The following is a 23,033-nucleotide window of genomic DNA, read 5'->3' on the forward strand; positions in this document are numbered from 1 at the left end:
TTACTAAGATTGTTTCCAAATTTATTTCTAAAACCACAGTAGTGCACGTGTGTGTCTAAAGCTATTTGCATATATTGATGGTTTGGGGTAGTGTTTTAATTCATGAACAATGCAAGACACAGCATTCAGGGTACTGTGGATTTTTACTATTTAAACAAGTTATTTAACAAATGCATAAATCAAACCATCACTGCCATAGGTGGCTTTATTAGTCTGTTCTGACACTGCTAATAATGATATACCTGAGACTGGGTAATTTACAAAGGAAAAAGGTTTAATTGACTCACCGTTCTGCAGGGGTTGGGAGGCCTCAGGAAACTTACAATCATGGCAGAAGGGGAAACAAACACATCCTTCTTCATGTAGTGGCAGCAAGGACAAGTGCTGAGCAAAAGCAGGGAATTCCTCTTATAAAACCATCAGATCTCATGCGAACTCCCTCACTGTCATGAGAACAGCATGAGGGTAACTGCCCCCAGGATTAAATTACCTTCCACCGGGCCCCTCCCATGACATGTAGGGATTATGGGAACTACAATTCAAGATGAGATTTGGGTGGGAACACAGCCAAACCATATCAGTGGCATAATGTTTTCCAATAAAACCTGAGGTTTACAAATATTGTCAAAATATGGAAGCAGTTAAGTGAAAGTAAATCATGAACTATAGAACAAGTTATAAAAAAATCAAATCACATTATATATGAAATATTTAAGACAAAATCATAAATACTAATAAAGCAAAGTTACTCTATTCTATAATTTAATATTCAAAACAAAGAAAGTTGCTTTATGATTTGCATGCCATATCATTGTTCACTTGGAAAATCCAAAGGAATCAACTGAAAAATGCTAACATTAATAGAATAGATTTGCAAGGTGGCAAGATAATTTAAAATCAATAAAATTTGTTATGGAGAAACGTTACACTATTTAAAATGTGATAACATTTCATTTATACTAACAGGAAAAAAATATATTTTCTAAGAATAATTTGAAAGAAAATTGTGTGACCTTCATGAGAAGCTGTAAAAAGCTGTAAAATTTTATTGATACTGATATATTAATAAGGGCTGGGCATGGTGGCTCACGCCTGTAATCTCAGCTGTTTGGGAGGCTGAGGTCTGAGAATTGCTTGAGCCTAGGAGTTTGAGACCAGCCTGGGAAACATGGTGAGACCCCATCTCTACAAAAAATACAAAAATTAGCTGGTCATGGTGGTGTGCCTCTGTGGGCCCAGCTACATGGGTGGCTGAGGCAGGAGAATCACTTGAACCCAGGAGGTGGAGGTTATATCAAGCCAAGATCATATCACTGCACTCCAACCTGAGCAACAGAGCAAGACCCTGTCTCAAAACAAAACAAAAAAGAAACAAAAACAAAAAACTGATGTATGAATACGAATACCAATTTATGAATTTATGCAGGAGGAATTGCTCTTTCCAGTTATTATAATAATTATGTATACTTTTCATCATATTCTATTCCATCTATCAAAGTGGCCATAAAGCAATGGGTAATCATGAAGACATATCCCTAAAGTCCAACCAAGCATGTCTCTGTAGTGACCAGGATATACCAATTTCCAAAATGTAGTTTCTTACAGACCAATATCTCTGATGAACATAGATGCAAAAATCCTTACCAAAATACCAGTAAATCAAAGCCAACTGCACATCAAAAAGATAATTCACTTTAATCAAGTGGGTTTCATCCCAGGGATGTGGGGATGGTTCAACATACATAATTCAACAAATGTGATTCAGTACATATACAAAATTAAAAACAAAAACCACGTGATCATCTCAATAGATGGAGAAAAAGCATTTGATAAAAATCTAGCATCTCTTTATAATAATAACCCTCAGCAAACTAGGCATAGAAGGAACATACCTCAAAATATAAAAGCCAAGTATGACAAACTTGCAGCCAATGTCATACTAGGTGGGAAAAAATTTAAAACCTTCCCCTTAAGAACTGGAGCAGGACAAAGATGCCCACTTTCAACACTTTATTCAGCATAGTACTGGAAGTCCTTGCCAGAGCCATCAGAAAGAAGAACTAAAGAGCATCTAAACTGAAAAAGTGGAAGTCAAACTAACTCTGCTGATGATATGATTTTATACCTAAAAACACTAAAGACTCCTCCAAAAGCATCCTAGATTTGATCAATGAATTTAGTAAAGTCTCAGATTACAAAAATCAATATACACAAATCAATAGCACTGCTATATACCACCAACAACAATCAAGCTGAAAATCAAATCAATAACTCAATCTCTTTTACAATAGTAACAAAAAAACAAACCTAGGAATATACTTAACCAAGTAGGTGAACCATCTCTACAAGGATAACTACAAAACATTGATAAAAGAAACCATAGATGACACAAACAAATGGAAAAACATCCCATGCCTATTAATTGGAAGAATCAACATAAGAAAAATGACCATACTGCTCAATGTAATGTACAGATTCAATGCAATTCCTATCAAAATAACAATGTCATTTTTCACAGAATAAAAAAAATCTTAAAATTCATACAGAACCAAACAAGAGCCCAAAGAGCCAAAGCAAAAAGAACAAATATAGAGGCATCACATTACTCAACTTCAAATTATACTACAAAGCTATAGTAACCAAAACAGCATGGTACTGATATAAAAGTATATATATAGACCAATGTAACAGAATAGAGAACCCAGGAATAAAGCTAAATACAACCAACTGATGTTCAACAAAGCAGACAAAAATATACACACTGGGGAAAGGACACCCTATTCAATAACTGGTGCTGGGAAAATTGGATAGCCACATGTAGAAGAATGAAATTGGATCCCTGTCTCTCACCATGTAAAAATATTAACTCAAAATGGATTAAAGACTTAAATATAAGATCTAAAACCATGAAAATTCCACAGTTAAACCTAGGAAAAACTCTCCTGAACATTGACCTACGCAAAGAATTTATGACTAAGACTCCAAAAGCAGATGCAACAAAAATGAAAATTAATAAATTAAAAATTAAAATTAATTTTTAAAATTAATAAATGTAATTTAAATTTTAATTTAAAAATTAATACATTTAATTTAATAAGTTGATTTTTAAGCTTCTGTATAGCCATAATAATTATAATAATAATCACAGTAAACAACCTACAGAATGGGAGAAAATATTTGCAAACTATGGACCTGACAAAGGACTAATATCCAGAATGCACAAGGAATTCAAACAAATCAGCAAGGAAAACAAACAAACAAACAAATAATCTCATTAAAAAGTAGACAATCAACTTAGATATTTCTCAAGGAAGATATACAAATGGCCAACAAACATATGAAAAATGCTCAAAATCACTAATTATGAGGGAAATACAGATGAAAACCACAATGAGATACCAGTTTACTCCAGCCAGAACGGCCATTATTAAAAAGTCAAAACACAAAAGATGTTGTCATGGATATGGTGAAAAGGAATACTTATATGCTGCCAGTGGAAATGTGAAGTAGTAAAACCCTATGGAAAACAGTATGGAGATTTCTCAAAAAGCTAAAAGTGGATCTACCATTCAGTGCCACTACTGGGTATCTACACAAAGGAAAGGAAGCCATTACATAAAGAAGATAAATGTGTATGTTTATTACAGCATAATTCACAATTGCAAAGATACAGAATCAACCTAAGTGCCCATCAATTGATGAGTGGCTAAAGAAAATATGTATATGTGTGTGTATATATATATACACACACATATACACACACACACCATGGAAAATGTATACACACACACACACACACCCCACACACACCACGGAATACTATTCAGCCATAAAATGAATGAAATAATGTCTTTTGCAGCAACTTTGATGAAACTGGAGACCATTATCCTAAGTGAAGTAACTCAGGAATGGAAAACCAAATACCACATGTTCTCACTTATAAGCGGGAGCTAAACTGTGGGTATGCAAAAGCATACAGTGTGGTATAATGGACATTGAAGAGTCAGAAGTGGGGAGAGTGGGAGGGAAGTGAGGGATAAAAAAATGCCTAGTAGTTTTTTATAATCGTGTATGATATACACTATTTTAGTGATGTGTACACTAAAACCCTAGACTTAATACAATTCATCCATGGAACAAAAACTCACTTGTACCCCTAAAGCTACTGAAAAAAAATTTTTTTGTGAAATTCACATAAGAAAATTACCAATGGGCAATAAACATAAGTAAATATGCACAATCTCACTAATAATGGACAAATACAAATTAAAATGAAAATATTTCTGAGCCATAATATTGGCAAACATTAATTGATACTTTCCTCTAATTAAGGCTGTAGGTAAATAGGAAGTTTCATACAATGATGATGGAAGTATAAATTAGTGAATCCTTTATGGAGCACAATTTTTACATTTTTATCAAAATATTAAATATTCATACTATTCACCTCATTAATTTTTAGGAATCAATCATTAAAGAAAAAATAAAATCCTTTAAAAATACAGTTTCTCTACTTTGAATATTTCTGGATGTAACTTGAAATTTTCCTTCCCTGTCTTCTGCTTTTAAAAAATGTTTTTTTCATTACATTTTTTCTTTTGAAATAATTATAGAGTCACATGCAATTTTAAGATGTAATATACAGAGATCCTGTATATCCTTTCCTGCTTTAAAGGATATCCTCTATATCCTTTTCCCCAATGGTAACATCTTGAGATAATACAGTACAGTATCTCAAACAGAATATTGATATTGATATGGTTACAATACAGAACATTTCTACCACCACAAGAATCCTTTTGTTGCTCTTTTAGAGCCACAGTCACTTCCTGCCAACCCATAGCCACTTTTAACCTATTGCAACCACTAATGTATTCTCTATTTCTATAATTGTGTCATTTCACGAATGTTATATAAATGGAGCCATGCAGAATGTGACATTTTGAGCCTGGCTTTTTTCTCATGGCATAATTCTCTAGAGATTTTCCCAGATGGTTGTGTGTACCAATAATTCATTTCTTTTTATTGCTGAGTAGTATTTCAAAGTATAAATGTACCACAGTTTAACCGTTTGCCTGTTGAAGGACATCTGGATTGTTTCCAGGTTTTGGCTTTTATGAATAAAGCTGCTATAAACATTCGTGTATAGGTTTTAATGTGAACATAAGTCTTTAATTCACTGGGCTAAATGCCCAGGAATGTAATTGTGGGATTGCACAGTAGTTGCATATTTTTGTTTAAGAACCTGCCGAAATGTGTTCCAGAGTGGCTGAACTACTATACATTTCCATCAGAAGTGTACATCAGAAGTGTATGAGTGATCCAGTTTCTCTGCCTCCTTGACAGCACCTGGTGTTGTCACTATTTTTTATTTTAGCTATTCTGATAGGTGGTTGTGATGACACATTTTGGTTTTAAATTGCATGTCTCCAGTGACTAATGATGTTAAAATCTTTTTATATGTTTATTTGCCATCTATATCTTTTCTTCAGTGAACTGTCTCCTCATGTCTTTTGTTCATTGTCTAATTGTTGTTTTTGTTTTTCTACTTTTAAGTTATGAGAGTTCTTTATATAGTCTGTATACTAGTCCTGTGTCAGATATGTAGGTTGAAAATATTTTCTTCCATTCTGTGGGTTGACTTTTAGTTCTTCTATGAGAGGCTTTTACGGAGCAAACATTTTTAAGTTTGAAGTACATTTATCAATTTTATTTCTATGAATTGTGCTTTTGGTGTGAAGTCTAAGAACTCTTTGGCTATTATTGGTTCCTGAAGATTTTCTCCTATGTTTGTTTCTAAAAGTTTTATAGTTTTATATTTTATACTTAAATCCATGATATTTTGACTTAATTTTTGTATAAGGTTTGAGACTTAGGTTAAGGTTAATTATTGTACTTATAGATGTCTGATTGTTTCAAAACCATTTCTTGAAAAGACTATCTTTCCTCTATTAAATTGTTTTTGCACTTTGGTTAAAAATCAGCCAGGTGTAGATGACAGGTTGATGGGTGCAGCAAACCATCATGGCACATGTATACTTATGTAACAAACCTGCACATTCTGCACATGTATCCCAGAACTTAAAGTATAATTTTTTAAAAAAGTAAAAAAAAAAAATCAGCCAGGTACATTAGTTTAGCTCTATTTCTGGATTGCTCTTGTCTTCTGTTGATCTGTCAATACCACATAGTCTTGATTATTATAGCTATATAATAAGTCTTGAAAGCAAGTAGACTAATTCCTTCTACTGTATTCTTCTTTATGATAATTGTCTTAGCTAATTTTAACTTCTTTACCTTCCTATACAAATTTTAGAGTAATATTGTCTACATTTTAAAAAATCTTCTTGGGATTTTCCTAGGAGTTTTATTATATCTGTATATTAATTATGGAAGAATTAACATTTTTACTATGTTGAACTTTCTAATCCACAAACATGATATACTAATTTAGATATTTGATTTCCTTTTCAGCATTGTATAGTATATAAGATTTGTACATTGTTACATTTCTCCCTAAATGCTTTATTATTTTTGAGCAATTTTAAATAATTGTAAACATATTTTTAATTTCAGTGCCCACATGTTCACTGCTAGTACATAGAAACAATTGATTTGTGTTTGTTTCCCTTGTATGCTGTAACCTTGTTTAACTTACCTGTTCTAGGAGGGTTTTGGTTTTTTGCTTTTGGTAGAGTCCTTGTAATTTCTTATAGGGAGAATCACATCACTTATAAATAGGTTTAGTTTTATTTCTTCCTTTCTAATCTGAATATCTTTTATTTCATTTTCTTCCCTTACTGTTCTGGTTGAACTTCCACTACTGTTTTAACAGAGAATTGCTTTATTTCCAACCATAAGGGAAAAACATTCAGACTTTCATTATTAAGAATAATATTATTTGTGGCTCACACCTGAAGTCCCAGCACTTTGGGAAGCCGAGGCAGGCAGATTGCCTAGGTCCAGGAGTTTGAGACCAGGCTGAGCAACATGGTAAAACCCCATCTCTACAAAAAGTACAAAAGTTAGTCAAGCATGGTGGTACACACTGGTAGTCCTAGCTATGGCAGCGAAGGTGAGAGGATCACTTGGGCCTGGGACGTCAAGGTTGCAGTGAGCCATGATTGTGCCACTGCACTCCAGCCTGAGTGACAGAGTGAGACCCTGCTTAAATAATAATAATAATAATAACAATTGTATGATTTTGAGGTTTCTCTTCATTGAGTTGAGTAAATTCTCTTCTATTACTACTTTTCTGAGAGTTTTTATCATAAATTGGTGACAATTTTGTTTGCAGAAATTTTTCTTCATCAATTGTCATGACCTTGTGCATTTTCTTCTTTAGCCTGTTAATATTGTTAATATGATTACATTGATTGATTTCCAAATATTGAACCAGCCTTGCCTCCCTGCAGTAAACCTGACTTAATCATGATGTATAATTCTTTTTACATATGGCTGAATTCCGTTTGCTAATATTTTGTTAAGATTTTTTGTGTCTATATTTATAAGATATTGTTCTGCAGTTTTTTTTTTCATTTATACTCTGCATCTCACTTAGGTATCAGGGTAACACTAGCTAGATAAAATGAATTTGGACATGTTCCCTCTTCTGTTTTTTGGAAGAAATTGTGTAGAATTGGTGCTGATTTTTTTCGGTAGATATTTGGCAAATGTTTGGTAGAGTTTTCCACTGAAATCATCTAGACCTGGATATTTTTTGGACATTTTTAAATTATGAGTTCAACTTTCTTAACTATAGGGCTATTCAAATCATTTTTAATACTATATGAATTATCATAGTTTATAATTTTTGATGAATTGGTCTGTTTCATTTGGGTTGTCAGATATGTAAGTAGAGCTGTGCATAGTATATAGTATCTTTTCCATGTCCATGGAGTCTGCTTACCTGATATTGGTAATTTGTGTCTTCTCTCTTTTTCTCTGTATCAGTTTTCCTAGATCAATTTTTTTATCTTTTCGAATCATTATTCTATTAATTTTCTCTTTTTTCTGTTTTCAATTTTATTGATTTCTGCTCTTATGTTTATTATTTCCTTCCCTCTGTTTAATTTGGGTTTATTTTGCTCTTCTTTTTCAAGGTTCTTTAGGTGGGAACTTAGATTATCAATTTAAGACTTCTTCTTTTCTAATTTATGCATTTAGCACTATAAATTTCCCCTTCAACTTGCTTCATCTGATATAACATACATTCCTTCTTTCTTTTCATTAATGTTTGCACAATGTATCTTTTTCTATAATTTTACTTTGAACTTGCCTATATTATGTTTAAGTGAGTTTCTTGTAGATAGCATGGAGCTGGATCATGTTTTTCAACCTATTACCAATCCCTATCACTTAATTGGTATAGTTAGACTACTTATATTTGATGTAATTATTGATATGTTAGGGCTTAGGTCTGCCAGTTTATTTTTTGTTTTCTGTTTATTATCTCTGATTTTTGTTTCTCCATTTTTTTTTCTTTCTTCCTGTGGGTAAACTGAATGTTTTTTAGAATTTTATGATTGAATGAAAATAAAAATAATGTGACATAAATCATATACAAAATGCTATAGGCATTCAAAAATGTTTCCCATTAGTTGTGGGGGTGACAGGACTTGAACTTGGTTTGAATGATAGGATTTGAACAGTTAGAAATGAAGACTTGCAGAGAATGAAAAGTATAAGCCTGTGATGGGGACTGGAGGTAGCTTGCATGGGTGGGAAGGTAGGAAAACTCTATGGATAAAGTGGGATTCAAGGCAAGACAAGTAATAGTAAGGACTATATTCTAAATTGTACTGGGACTTGAATTTCAGGCTGAAGACACGGCCTTTGGTTAACTGGCAATAGCAAGCTATTGAAGATCTTAGGGCAGGAAAGTGGCAAGATAAAAGCAGTGTTATAGGAATATTAATTTGGCACCTGTGGCTGAAAATCACTGAGTGTGAAGCAAAGTAGAAAAGGCAACGTATGTATGGAGGTTAGAGACAATCAAGGCCTAAAATAAAAAGGCTTTTAAATTAGTGTACCAATAATGGAAATGGATAACAACTGATATAATCCATATTTCCAAACCCCCACAGACCTTAATTTCTTATTGAATGTGAAGTAGAGAGTAAAGAAAGAAAAAAATGAAAGCCAACTATGGCCTGACTATTACTCATAAGTTACCACTCTTTATAGGACCCAAAGGGAAACACGTTTGACAATAAACACCAAACTACACTCAGAATCTTTTCTCCTTCCTAGCTGCTAAGATCAAGGGTCATTAGGGCTGACATATGCCAATTCTCTTTTTCCTTAGGACAGGCTAACATTCAGCAAGTATGCAACAATAAAGTTGTAAAAGTTGTTAAAATCCCGAAATACTTACGTACTGGTTGGTAAATTGCTATTGTTCAAGTCCCTTGAGTGCCTCTTTGCTGATCTGATCCCCTTTGCAGGCCCACTGGCCTATCCCACAATCCAGCATCTATAAAGGTAACATCTGGCAGATAAGTTGGTATGCAGAACCTTGCTTTCCTGCTGCAGAGGATGTCTGATCTCAGTGATCAACAATCATGCCATTCTGAATTGTAGCTTTTTAAATGTTATCCCTGCCACGGATGGAGTTTTCTCCCAGAAGGCTCTCAAATTATTCACGCAAATCAACTTCTGTTGGACCTACACAAGTCTGAATCCCAGGGATAGATCTACTCTAGGTTCAAGTTGAAACCCTGTTGCACTGAAGTTCACAGACCTTCATATTTAAATAATTATCTATTGGTAATTTTTAAAACTGTTAATACCCAGTGAAAATGAAGAGTACAATAAGTCATGTACTTTCAATCCTGATAATGGGAATATAAAATAGTTTAACAAGAGACTCGTGGGTTTAAAAAGTTAATATTCTTTTGCCTAAGAAAATTTTTAAAAAATGGATCAAATATTTAAGGGAACAAAATGTTTAGAGAAAAGCTGTTTAAGTTTGTAAAAAATTAGAATCAACCTAAGTGTCAAACATTAAAAGAGTAGTTAAACCAAACTTGTTTAGTAATTTTTTTCTCTTTCTTACATGATTCTGAGTTATTAGCTATTTTAGAAAAGAAAAATAAGGTTAAAGATAATTCTAAAAAATCTCCAGAGGGCTTCTCCTAAAAGTACTTGCCAATGAAATTTTAATTATAAAAATCAGGATGATGTCACCTTTCTCATCCAGATGGTAAACACTTTAAGACAATAAAGAATACAGAGTTTTCAACAACAAAGGATTCATTTAAATGTTCTCTACACAGCCGGTTTTGATGTGTGAATATAAGTGTGTATTTTTGAGTGTGTATTTCTGAATATACATATATTGATCCCCAACATATGAAAATTACTTTGCTGATGTAACCTCTTTTGTACACAGTCCTTTGAGGGTTTTGTTTTTTGATAGACTTGTCCTGATTCATCACTAATCTCCTGGCAAGTCTGAGCATGTGCTTACATTTGCAATATGGCATCCTGTAGTTAGGGTGCCATTTCCTGCCATGGCACCACACCAGGGTTCAAGTGCACAACTTTGTCCAAATAGTCTGTACTCCAGCCAAATAAGCTGACCAGTCACAGGGAGAATGACAGGCTGCTAGTGCATTCTACACAGGTATGGATGTATAGAATTCAGGGCAGTTGAAAGTCTCCTCATCTAATTCATTGAGAAAAATAGAAAGGATCTTGGCTGCCTCATAAAAAGAAAGTCCCTATAGGCACACCTGGGTCCTTGTCTTATTTTTGAAAACATTGGTTCGACATGGAGAAAACACGTTCTCTTCTAGAGCAGTGTATTCCTACGTTGAAAATCTTAGCACAACTCTTTGTAGGAACAGATTCCTTATTCAGATCAAATCCATTAAGTCAAAAAGAGAATGCGGGCCCAGATTTTTGCTTGGTTTCTTACCTATTTGTAGCAGAAAGTAGAGCCTTGGTGTTGTACAACTCCAAGGAATGCCATTATTATTCACATAAACAGGCACCCTTGAAGTTGTGGAGTGCACAGCCTAAATGCAGCTCATGCAACTGCCCTAAAACTCTTTAAAGTGATTTGTTAACTTTTAAAGATGAATTGTGCGAGGAAGGCTCCTAATATTTATCAGGAGTTTTAAAAGTTAACCTAAGACATGTATGAGGAGAAATTTTGTAAAGTGTAAGTCACTGTCTAGTATATGTTATTAATACTAAAATAGTCATCTAAGGAATTGATATTTAATGGGTAAGATATATTAGAAAGAGTGGAGATTTTTTTGTGTTTTACAAATTCCAAACTGATTGGCATTTTTATTTACTTCAGTCAAAGAATTGCATGGTCAGCTGAAGAAAAATCTAATGTTAGTACAATGTGATAACTTCAAGAATTCACACTTCCAGTAATAGTAGCTGATAACCGCCAAGATATTTCTGAAAAGAGAAAGTGCTTATTTTAACAACAACAAAAAGAACAATTAAGAAATAATATTTGGTACATTTCCAGGAAGGAAACATCTCATATTAAAAAGGGAAAACAATTCATAGCCCTTTACGAAGACATGTGAAACTTATTCAAACCAAAGATGTATTTCATTTTTTTCAACTTTTGCTTAGTTTGGGATGAGGAATTTTCCCCCTTGGGAATCAAGGAAGTTGATTACACCTCTCCCACTAGAATTGTGCAATGCCTTTAAATAGTTCTCCTAAAGTCTGTTTTTCATTATCATTATGAATTTCACAATACATTTCCAAATGTACTTTTGGATATTTTTATTCAAAACTCTGTTCTCCAGTGTTTTAAACTCTTGATTATTCAAAAGATTTTGGAGAGTAGTACTATAAGATTAGGTCCTTTTCATGCAGTATTATTTTAAAAAATAATTAATAAAATCTGTAGCCAGAATCTGACCATTCATATGGAGGATTTTTTAAGTTGCTTTTTAGTATTATTCTATTTATGGAATCATCTTATGTTAGCCTTGGAAAGATCATAGACATCCTTACTTGTAACTTCTGTATATTATCATGAAAGAAAAAAAGTCACTTGCCAGTGGCCCCATAGCTTGTTAGTGGAAGAGCCAAGATTGCAACTCAGTTGTCTTGACTCCAAGTCTACTGTCCTTTCACTTCATTCTGTTGTTAGTCTTCCTGACTTTACTACTCTCTTTGCACACCAAACCCACCCTCCGCTCTCTAGCAGGGCTTGTTTTCTTTGCTCTTCTTTGATTGAGTGACTGCCAGCTCAGGCAATTGGCTGGACAATGGCCGGGTCAGGTACTTGGAAGACTCTTTGAACATACAGGAGCATACTTCCCACCGAGGGAATGAGAAACCTGTGTGTTACAAAGAGTGTGATGTGTGCCAGTGCAGAGGAATGGGCAGTGTATTCTGTGGGTTCCGCGAGAAGGCAACAAAATCTGTCTAAAGAAGTTAGAGAACCTTTAAAGAATGAGTTAGAGTCTTGAAGGATGCTGGAGATTCACTCAGAGGCACGAGGGCAGAAATGCAGAAGTGGAAGATAGGAAAGGGAAAGAAAGGAAGGTAATATTTACCAAGCGCCAGAGCATCTATCTGGCACAACGAATCTGTAAAAGTAGTATAATTACCTCTTTTATGGTTGAGAAAATGAAGGGTTGGGGACATTATTCTAACATTTCCCAAATGCCAACAACATGCCAGGCATTGTTGCTTTACTCACATGATTTCAATTAATCCTAACAACAACAACAAAAATGTACAAGGGAAGTACTACTCCTATTACACATGAAGAAACCAAGTCACAGAGAAATGAAGTAAATTGCTCAAACTCCCCGAAAATGTGGTGGGAGTCAGGGGAGGGGGGACAGTATAAAACTAGGCACTGGTTGATCTGGAAGCAGGTTCTAACCAGCTTATGATATGCACTGGTTCATTGCAGCTGCAGAGGTAGGAAGGTTACAGACAGATCAAAGATATCTTTATATTCCAGGCTAAAGAGAAAGGGTCTTATCTGGTTGGTACAACTTTTAGGTGGAAAATGATTTGACTAAATTTATAGTTTTGAAAAATGTTCAGGTCGCCACATCTCAAATGGATTGAAGGGTAGAGGTAAGGCCGAGGTACTAGTAAGGAGGATGTAAAAACCAGAAGAGAGATAATGAGGTCACATCTAAGATAAAAGTAATGTAGAAGATTTTTAGGGAATAAGAACCAAAGAACATATATTGAAGGAGATAGAGGAGGAATGAAGAATCAAAGTGGTCTCCAAGGTCAGAGAGCCAATAATCATGAAATGAAATCTATGATTTGAAGCTGGGCATGGTGGTATGTGCCTGTTGTCCTAGCTATTTGGGAGGCTGAGGTGGGAGGTTCGAGAGTTTGAGCGCAGCCTGGATAAAGAGCAAGATGGGGTCTACAAACAAACAAACAAAATATATGATTTGAGACAATACTCTCTTTTATAAATAACTGCGTTTACTTTTTTTTTTTTCTTTTTGAGATGGAGTCTTGCTCTGTCACCCAGGCTGGAGTGCAATGGTGTGATCTTGGCTCACTGCAACCTCTGCCTTGTGAGTTCAAACGATTCTCCTGCCTCAGCCTCCCAAGTAGCTGGGATTACAGGCACCTGCCACCACGTCCAGCTAACTTTTGTATTTTTAATAGAGATGGGGTTTCGCCATGTTGGTTGGCCAGGTCAGTCTTAAACTCCTGACCTCAGATGATCCGCCCACCTTGACCTCCAAAAGTGCTGGGATTACACGCATGAGCCACCCACGCCCGGCCTAATTTTAAAAATATTTTTAAGAGACGGGTATAGCTGTGTTGCCCAGGCTGGTATTGAAACTCCTGGGCCCAGGTAATCCTCCTGCCTCAGCCTTCCAAAGTGCTGGAATTATAGCCATGAGCCACCATGCCTGGACATAAAATAAAATGGCTTTGTTTTCTAAAGCCATGCACATCCTCGAATGTCTTTCTCTTCCCACTTACTTACCAATGGCTTGCCCACATAATAAAATTTGGGGTTCATAATTTTTTTCACAAAGCTATATATCATATTCAGTTTTTTCCTGGCATTTGTTTTTGCAAAGAAAAAATGAAATATCAGTTTGATTTTCCCCTTTATGAGTATCTTAATTTTCTTTCCTATAAGTTTGCAACATTTTTCTTTCATCCTGGATATGACTTCTGTTAATTTTGCCTGGAATTTAATGAGTACTTTTGCATTAAAGCTCCAGGTTAGGAATATATCCTTGCATTAATATCACAACCATTACTTCTCCTACGTCTGTCTACACAATTCTCTTGTTCTGGAGTTATGTGGCTTCTTTTTACTGGCCCAATGACAATTCTAATTTTACATTTACATTTTAAACTTTCTTTTCTATCTCTCTACTTATCTAGATCATTTTCTTCTACAGCTGCTGACTTCTGTTTAAAGGAAACCATGTTGTCTTTCATCTTTTTGAGGATCCTGATCAGATATTTACTGATATTTTTATAGAAAGAAATATTATCCTATTAATATTCAGTAATATAAATAATTCAATAATTCGGTATTGCTAATACAATGCTTCAAAGTAATGTTTCCTTTATGCTAAATTATTTTTCATGTCTTATATCATTGTTACTATTTTTAAGTGTTTCCTTTATTCATAGTCACAAATCTAGCCAGATCTAGAATTCGCTACTATATATCATGAGAAAATGGTATCTTTTGTTTTTAAAGAAAGTCAAGAATTTTAGAAGCATGGCTTTTCAAATAATGACATATTATGAATCCCACCTTTCAATATGATTTTTATAGTTTTAGTATATTACAATGATTTAGCTTTAGTATCCAAGGGGCCTGGGTTTGAGTCACAGCACGTGTGGTGGTAAAGAACATGGACTCTGGATCTGAATTGTCTGGATTCAAATCCTAGCTCTGCCACTTAACTCACTGTGTAACTATGACAAGTTATTTAAACTCTTAGTGGCTTTGTTTTCCCATCTACGAGTGGGATTAATAACATTAGTTACTTCATAAGGTATTAGGAAGTTAACAAGATAATATACATAGACCAGTCCCTAGGACTTAGTGAATGGTATACATATATTTGCTTTGAAATTCTATCTCTGTCACCCACTAACTGAGTAACTTTAGTCGTCATTGAATGTCTCTAAGCCTCCATTTTCTGATCTTTAAAATTGATATAATAATACTAATAAGATTAATGTAAATGTTAATATTAATCTTGTAATGCTGCTTATTCATACCGTGAGGATTAAATGAGATAATTTATGTAAAATATCCCCACATAAATGCACACTGCTTGGTTGCAACTGTTATTTAATAGTAAAATGCAACCTGGGACTATGCCACATTTAACTGGCTTAACTGAGCATTGCAAGTCTCTTGATTCCATAATTTCTCTATTATTAAATTTCTGAAATTTAAATTATTTTACAGATGCATAATTCCAGAGGGATTAAGTTACAAATTCAAAGCTACATTGTCTGTGTGGAGAAAGATTTGAAGCAAGGTCAATTAGATTCTGCTTTTAATCCTTTTTTTCCATGAGCCTGGGAAAAGCAGGGTCTTTAATTCTTTTTTGTACAAAGGGCCTAGTTCCTGTCAGTTGGATTATGTTCCTCAAGTCCTTCACTTTTTCCCCATCCTTTCTCAAGGTCTTTGAACAGAAACAATGGGGCTTTTTGCATATCTGCAGTTATTCTCCTTTGCTAAGAGAGGGGCTGGGCCTCAGTGGTAGAGGTGAGCTGCATAGGATGGAGGAGATGGGCTGTAGGGGACATCATACTTATCAAGGTTTCTTTAATCTGTTGAGGATCATTGATTCCTCCTAAAGACTTAATGTAAGTTGCTATTTTGAATTTTCCCACAAATCAGCCCAGACATTTCATGCTGTGTTGTGTTGTATTTGAAACTAATTGTGGTATATAAGAGGTCACTTCATACCTTGCAAATAACAAATAACATCATTCTTTAAAAAACAAAAATGTTGGTTTCTCTCTTTGCTTGAATTATATTAGTTTCTTCTTTTTTTTTTTTTTTTCTTTTTGACATGGAGTTTTGCTATTGTTGCCCAGGCTGGAGTGCAGTGGTACAATCTCAGCTCACTGCAACCTCTGCCTCCTGGGTTCAAGTGATTCTCCTGCCTCGGCCTCCTGAGTAGCTAGGATTATAGGTGCGCACCACCATGCCCAGCTAACTTTTGTATTTTTAGTAGAGATGGGGTTTCGTCATGTTGGCCAGGCTGGTCTTGAACTCCTGACCTCAGGCGATCCACCCACCTCAGCTTCCCAAAGTGTAGGAATTACAGGCGTGAGCCACCGTGCCCAGCCTACATCACTATTTCTATGGAAAGCTATTCTGTGGCTTTCTCTCCCGTGTTAATTTCAAACGTTTTGTTAACTACCAGCTAAGGTGCCACATAACATGGACTTTGGCTTGTCTGCCCACAGCTTGCCCCTCAGGGACATACAAACCTGAAGGTTCACCAGGAGGAATCAGCAGTTGCATTCCATGTCCTGATGAAAATCACACCTCTCCACCTGGAAGCACGTCCCCTGAAGACTGTGTCTGCAAAGAGGGATATAGGGCATCTGGCCAGACCTGTGAACGTGAGTCTCCCACTGTTGGAAAATAGGAAATATAAAAGCTGATTTCTTTGAGAGAAATAGTGCTTGTGTTTGCATCCAATTCATTTAGAATGATCTTTAATGTTCTCTTCTGTAATCATATTTTTTGGGGGAGTGGGATGATTTGCTTTTATAACATTCTTATCACAGAACACATCCCTGTCCTGCTCCAGTGAAAGGGGAACTCAGATGCTGGGAGTAACATCACCTTGAGATCAGAAAGGCTTAGTACCTGGAAAACATTTAAAATGAATCAAAAAAAGAAAAGCCACAATTTTAACAACAAATTTGAATAAAAATGAGCTCATCTTAGTCACATTTATCTTTGAAATAATATATTTGTATAAGTAAAGGGTCTCAGTATTATTCATACCAAAAATTAAAAATATTGAAATAGCATATACCACATACAAGAAGCTGTGGCTCTTGGGGTTTGTAGCAAATATACTTTGCTGCCTTATTTGTTTTTTATTTTGTTCTACCTTAGTCAAGAAGAAAAGTATCTAATGACATATAAAGGTAAAGAACTATAAAATAATTTTTTTAAAGCTTAAAAAATAATATTTAGTTTATATTTAAAATTTAATTGGGAGTTAGTACCTAATAGGAATCAGATATAAGGGTTCTTCTTCCAAATATGTACTTGAAAATCCATATGCAGTAAATGGAAATGCTGTAGGTTGACACATATGCATAAATGTCCCCTTGAAAGAAAAAGAAAAATACAGGATATGTCATAGACGAAAGTCTAACTTTGCTTTTCAATTTTATTTTTGTAAATGTTAGTTGTCCACTGCCCTGCCCTGAAGCCTCCTGAAAATGGTTACTTTATCCAAAACACTTGCAACAACCACTTCAATGCAGCCTGTGGGGTCCGATGTCACCCTGGATTTGACCTTGTGGGAAGCAGCATCATCTTGTGTCTACCCAATGGTTTGTGGTCCGGTTCAGAGAGCTACTGCAGAGGTATGCAAACTGCCAATTTACATTGTTTATTTATTGTCTTGCTTGATTTTCTTGATTTAAGCTCTAGTAAACCAGTCAGTTCTTCATTTCTTTTTGGATTTCATAGACCTCACACTACAGAAAGAGAAAAATTATAGGAAATTTGAAATCAGACCTACCAAGTTCAATCGACCACATAATTGTAAACTACGCCTTTTATATCCCTTTTATGAACAAGCAAAGAAAAAGTTTGCCTGAGAAGTAAATGGACGGGTTACCCCAAACCTCAAATTTCAAGCCTCCAAGACATGGTATAAAGGAGAGTTTAGAATAATCGGAGTGGAAACTTTAATGCCTCCTGGAATCGTAGGACTTAAGGAATCACATAAGCATCCTGCAACAAGAGCAGTTAGCCAACTTGTAATCTCCAGCCTTTACTTTGGCTGGTCGACCTGTTATAGAAAGTAGAGAATTTGTCAACGTAAGAGCCCAAGGAGCCTATTCAGGCCAATAGAAAGTGGGCACCACCAATAGAATCTGAGGCTCCCGTGTCAAATACAGAGAAGCAATAATAATAATAATAAAGATATGTAGTGCCTCAATCTGCCTCCACTTGCCATCTCCAGGACCTACTTTCCTACTTCTTACAACTGTCACACAACCAACTTCCTAGGGTTTTACAAGTAGGGTTGGAAGAGGAGGATATTTAAGAAAAGGTAAGAGGGGGGCAAGCCAAGGGACTTGAGGACCTCCATCAGAATCCCTGACCACGAAGCTTCTCGGTATAGTATCTGCTCCCTACCTACAGTTGCCAGGTGAAACACGGGATGCCAGTTAAATTTGAATTTTTGATAAACAAATAATATTTTAGTACATGTAGGTCCCCTTCAAGATTTGGAACCAACTTATACTAAAAAATTATTTGTTGATTTTCTGAAATTTAAATTTAACTGGGCGTCCTGGTTCATCGGTTTGTTTGTTGCTAAATCTGGCAACCTTACTCCCACCACATCCCCTAGTCATTTTTTGGCAGAACACTTTGCTGAGGATTTGACTGCTCCAAAACCCTACAAATCAGCTGGATCACTGGTTTAAGATAAGTAGTTCTGTCTTCTGGTCTTTTCTTGGCATCCATATCCATAAAGTAGAACCACCTACTCATGACTCCAAGATCATTTGTGAATCCCAGGAGACATCTGTGTTGGTACCAATTTATTAGGTACCAATACTGAACTCATCTATAAATGTAAATTGGCCTACATGGTATCCCCAAAAGACAAGGAAAACTGAAAAGAATCGGCAGATTGAACAAAGGAGACCTGACAGAAAAGAAAGAAAAACGCAATCACTGAGATTCAAAGGCAACTACATTGCTAAAATAAGGCCAGGATTCCAAGCAATGAAAGAAATTTGAGAGTAAAAATATGTATTCGAAGTAAAAAAAAAAAAGTTACTGACACGATGAATGGACCTAGTCAGAAGTCAAATTAATAAATTAGAAAACCAACTCAAGAAATTCATTTGAAAGTCCATCAAAAAAATTCAGAGATAAAAATATGAAAGAATAAAGTAACATGAGAATAGTCACAGGAAGTAGACTCTTTTCACATGAGGAATCCAGAGAGAGAATAGAATGGAGGAGATGCACCAGTAGAAGATCTAAAGATATATCCCCGAACTGAAATTTTGAAAATATTCACAACCCAAATCTTGGATATTCAATTTAACATTACTTAGTAAGTGCCACAAAAAAATATTAAAAACAGATTTATGTGTGGAAATAATCTTAGTGAACTTTCTGAATGCCCTAGAAAAACAGAAAACTGTGTCCCTTTCATAGTTAGAAACAACACTACCTACCAAGGAGAAAGAATCAGATTAGCCTTAGGCCCCTTTGTTGGCCATTCTCAATGTTAGAAAATAAGACTATGTTGCCAGGATTCTGAGGGAAAAGAATAGACCCTAGATTTCTAAACTCAAGCAAGCTACTGTTCATGTGTGAAGGCAAAGGAAAGACATTTTCAGTCATGCAGCCTCAAATGGTAAAAAGCCACATACCATTACTGAAAAAATGAATCCTTGAAAACTTGTAAAATACATTTTTGTGAAGTCAATAGTTCTAAGTTCTGTGTAAAATCTTTACCCCTTCTTCCAAATACCTTATGGTGGAGCATGGGAAATACTACATTTTAACTTGCCACTCAGTAACCTTCCAAAGAGAAGTAAGAAAATCAGAGAAGACTGCCCTTTCAGGATAAGGTCTGGCCCCTGCCTGTCGAGCCTCCACCCTCCATCACCAACCCTTGTGTGTGTGACCCTAAAGCTGTAAGAAATAGCCATGCTCTCTCAGGAAGCCGGCCCTTTGAAGCTGTTCCCACAGCCTGGTTCTGCCTTTGCTCTGGGTCCTCTCAACCTCCACTGCTGCCAACCTCCTCCTCCTGAATGGGATGACCTCTACACGTGCATCTGCATATGCAGACCTACCCCCACCCCTCATTGTGTTTCTTATGCTATGTGTCAGGGTCAGTCAAGGAAGCACAGTCACCATGCACGTTATGGGATGAGAAATTTATTTCAGGAAATGGAGCTTACACAATTTTAGAAGGAGCTTGGAAACAGAAGAGGAGTGGGAGGATCAGAGGAGTTCTTGACAAGTCAACTTGAGAGCCTGCCCAGCTTTTGAAGTGGAATTGCTAAGGAGAAACTCATGGAAGGCCTAAGAGAAGCTTTACTTCTGTGTAGTTATGTTTCTGTGGCTCTGCAGCCAAGAACCTTGCAATGAACATGGGGCCACCACTGGTCATGGGATCAGCAGTGGGGACGTGGAATGAAGGCAAACAAGGGCAAGCTGGAACCCCCTGGGTGTTACTCCATTTTTCTATCACTGACTGATGACAATGACCACTTCCTCACTTCTGCCTTCCAAAATCAAGTCCAAGTTCCTCTTTTGATCAACCTTAACTTGGAACCACAGTAAAGGGATTCTGGCAGACATATTTCCCAATGTAACTAATTTGTCACAATACAAAGTGCCACACTTTTATTGGTAATTAACTTGTCTACCCCCTCTGCTAAACTGAATTCATTATGAGCACAGAATGTACTTTTGGCCCTCAATCATTGATGATACCTCTGGTGAATGAATGGAAACTTGAATTTAAAAAATACAGATATCGATAAAGGTATACATTAATGTACATTGATAAATACAGTATATACATTGATGACCTGCTTCTGTCATTCATATTAAAAACCATGCATGGGTGTGATGGCACAAGCTTGTAATCCCAGCTACTTAGGAGGCCGAGGCAGGAGGGTCACTTGAACACAGGAGTTGGAGGCTGCAGTGAGCTATCATTGCACAACTGTCTCCAGCCTGGGTGACAGATTGAGACCCTGTCTACAAAAAAGCATGCTTGTTCTCTTTCATGTAATTTCAATTGCAATTCCAATATAAATAAAATAATTTAAAGCAGAGTAAGGAGAGATGCTACAATTCAACTTCACCACCAAAGTTACTGCTAACCTACCAGTATGCAAAGTTGTACTGAATGAAGGTACTTACCCAGGTCCTTACACTTTCACTAATGCTCAATGTATTTAGTTACATCAGATATTGTTCTATGAAACACATACCATATTTCACTAAATCTGAAACATATTTTTAAAAACATTTTAACATCTCTAAAATGGAGATGCATCTTAAAATCAGTGGCAGCAAACCCTTTAATTGGCATTACTGTTTCTTTGTTAGTGGCACATAAAATAATATTGTGTCTTACAATGGGGGATTCAGTGAAATATGGCGGTTAGGTAGGAATTCATTTCTGTTTCATGGTGGTTAGTATGGAAAGTAGTATATTTTTACAGATTTAATTATAAGAACAGTGAATAATTTTATTTATATTACACCTTCTTAAAAATATCTGTAAGATTGAGGCAGAAATGGAAGACCTGCATAAAATCTAAAGACTTTTACAAATGTCATGTTACATTGTTAATGTCTTTGTGGATGTTGACTAATAATTGGTAAGCTTGATTCTCATTTCTCCTATGCACTTTTCATAAAGCACTTATACTCATTTTCAGTTGTATCTGAATTCTGCATTTCTTTCTAAACAGGAAAGGATTCTTTTGTGGTTTCTCAGTCTTAACTAAATAAACCTGAGAAAAAACGTTCAACCAATGAAGGTTCAGTAATAGATACTATCACAATTTGGAGACTAACAGGAAGCACGTGCCTGGAAAAAAAATCTGATTACTCTTTAAGATGGGAATCAGAGTAGCTTCTTACATTATCTACTACAAGTAGACTGTTCTCTTAAAAGTCTAAGTTGCTGTTTTCTAAAAAGACCGGATAAATATTTAGGGATTGTGATAACATAAATATAAGTCAAGAAATATTAATTGTAAGATTTTTCAGCTTGTTGAAATGAAAAAAAAAAGTTGAAAATTCTTTAAGAAGTGTGTTCCTATTAAAATGATATTAAGTGTTCATTCTTGAGTGAAATGTTTAAGGACTAAATAGGAATCATTGTATATGCTTTGTTTACACTGGGGAGCAATGGAAGTTTATTAATACCAACATCTGAGAAGCAGTATAATTTGCATCTGTATGAGGCACCGACTCTAATTTATTATTTGTTCTCAGATTAGGAAAGCTGGAGTCATCTTGGCAGTTTGTTGAAGCCAAAATATTGTTTAATATGGTTTTCCAAATTTTATACATCAGAATTTATCTGATTCACCTTTTAATCCTATCTTACACTTGGCATTGTGATACACATGAAGGACACACTCAATAAAAGTCAAAATGCGGAAGACAAGATGTTTCCATGCACTTGGTAGACACAATAAAGATTCTATTTGTATAATGGACACATTCAGGAAAAATTAAAACATGGAAGGCAAAATGTTTCTGATCATTTTTTATTAATACTTGACTTTGGTCCAAACTATTCCAGGGATAAAAGAGGCTAGGACTTATTATTTAATCTCTAATCTAACTCTTGCATTTTCTCTAAGGAGTAATCAATCCTAAACTTTTATTTAATGCACATAATATTGATGCTCTGCTGATTAATATAATTTGAATGGGTTCATTGTAGGATAAATTCAAACAATGACTTCAGTTGAATATGCACTTGAACATTTTGCCCCCAGCTTCCTTTCCTGATATTTTAAGGTTGTCTTCAATGTAACTAAATATATACATGGTATGAACAATTGGCAAATGCAGAAAAGTAGAAGAAGAAAAAATATATCCCACCCGGAGTCTCAACAAAATTCTTGAGTCCCAAATGTTTTGTTCAAAAATCTTTAGAGATTGTTGTAAGAGCTCTCTGAGAGGAAACCAAACTTTATTCTTTTGCAGGGGTTATTTCTGTCTTTTGTACAATGCCCGATGTTTGTAGGATTCTATCTATAATCTATCAAGATTAATATATGTCCCCATCATTTGGCATATTCAACAGGCACCGACT

General features: G+C 35.3%; 1 protein-coding gene across 1 annotated transcript in view; it reads left to right on the forward strand.

Moving 5' to 3' along the window:
* Positions 1-23,033, forward strand: part of SVEP1 (sushi, von Willebrand factor type A, EGF and pentraxin domain containing 1) — a 227,539-nt gene that overhangs the window by 50,543 nt on the left and 153,963 nt on the right. The window contains exons 4-5 of the mRNA XM_015117116.3: positions 16,429-16,587; positions 17,392-17,571. Coding sequence (XP_014972602.3) covers positions 16,429-16,587; positions 17,392-17,571 — 339 coding nt within the window. The remainder of the gene's footprint in view (positions 1-16,428; positions 16,588-17,391; positions 17,572-23,033) is intronic.

This window comes from Macaca mulatta, chromosome 15 (genome assembly GCF_049350105.2).
Source record: "Macaca mulatta isolate MMU2019108-1 chromosome 15, T2T-MMU8v2.0, whole genome shotgun sequence".
Lineage (NCBI taxonomy): Eukaryota > Metazoa > Chordata > Mammalia > Primates > Cercopithecidae > Macaca > Macaca mulatta.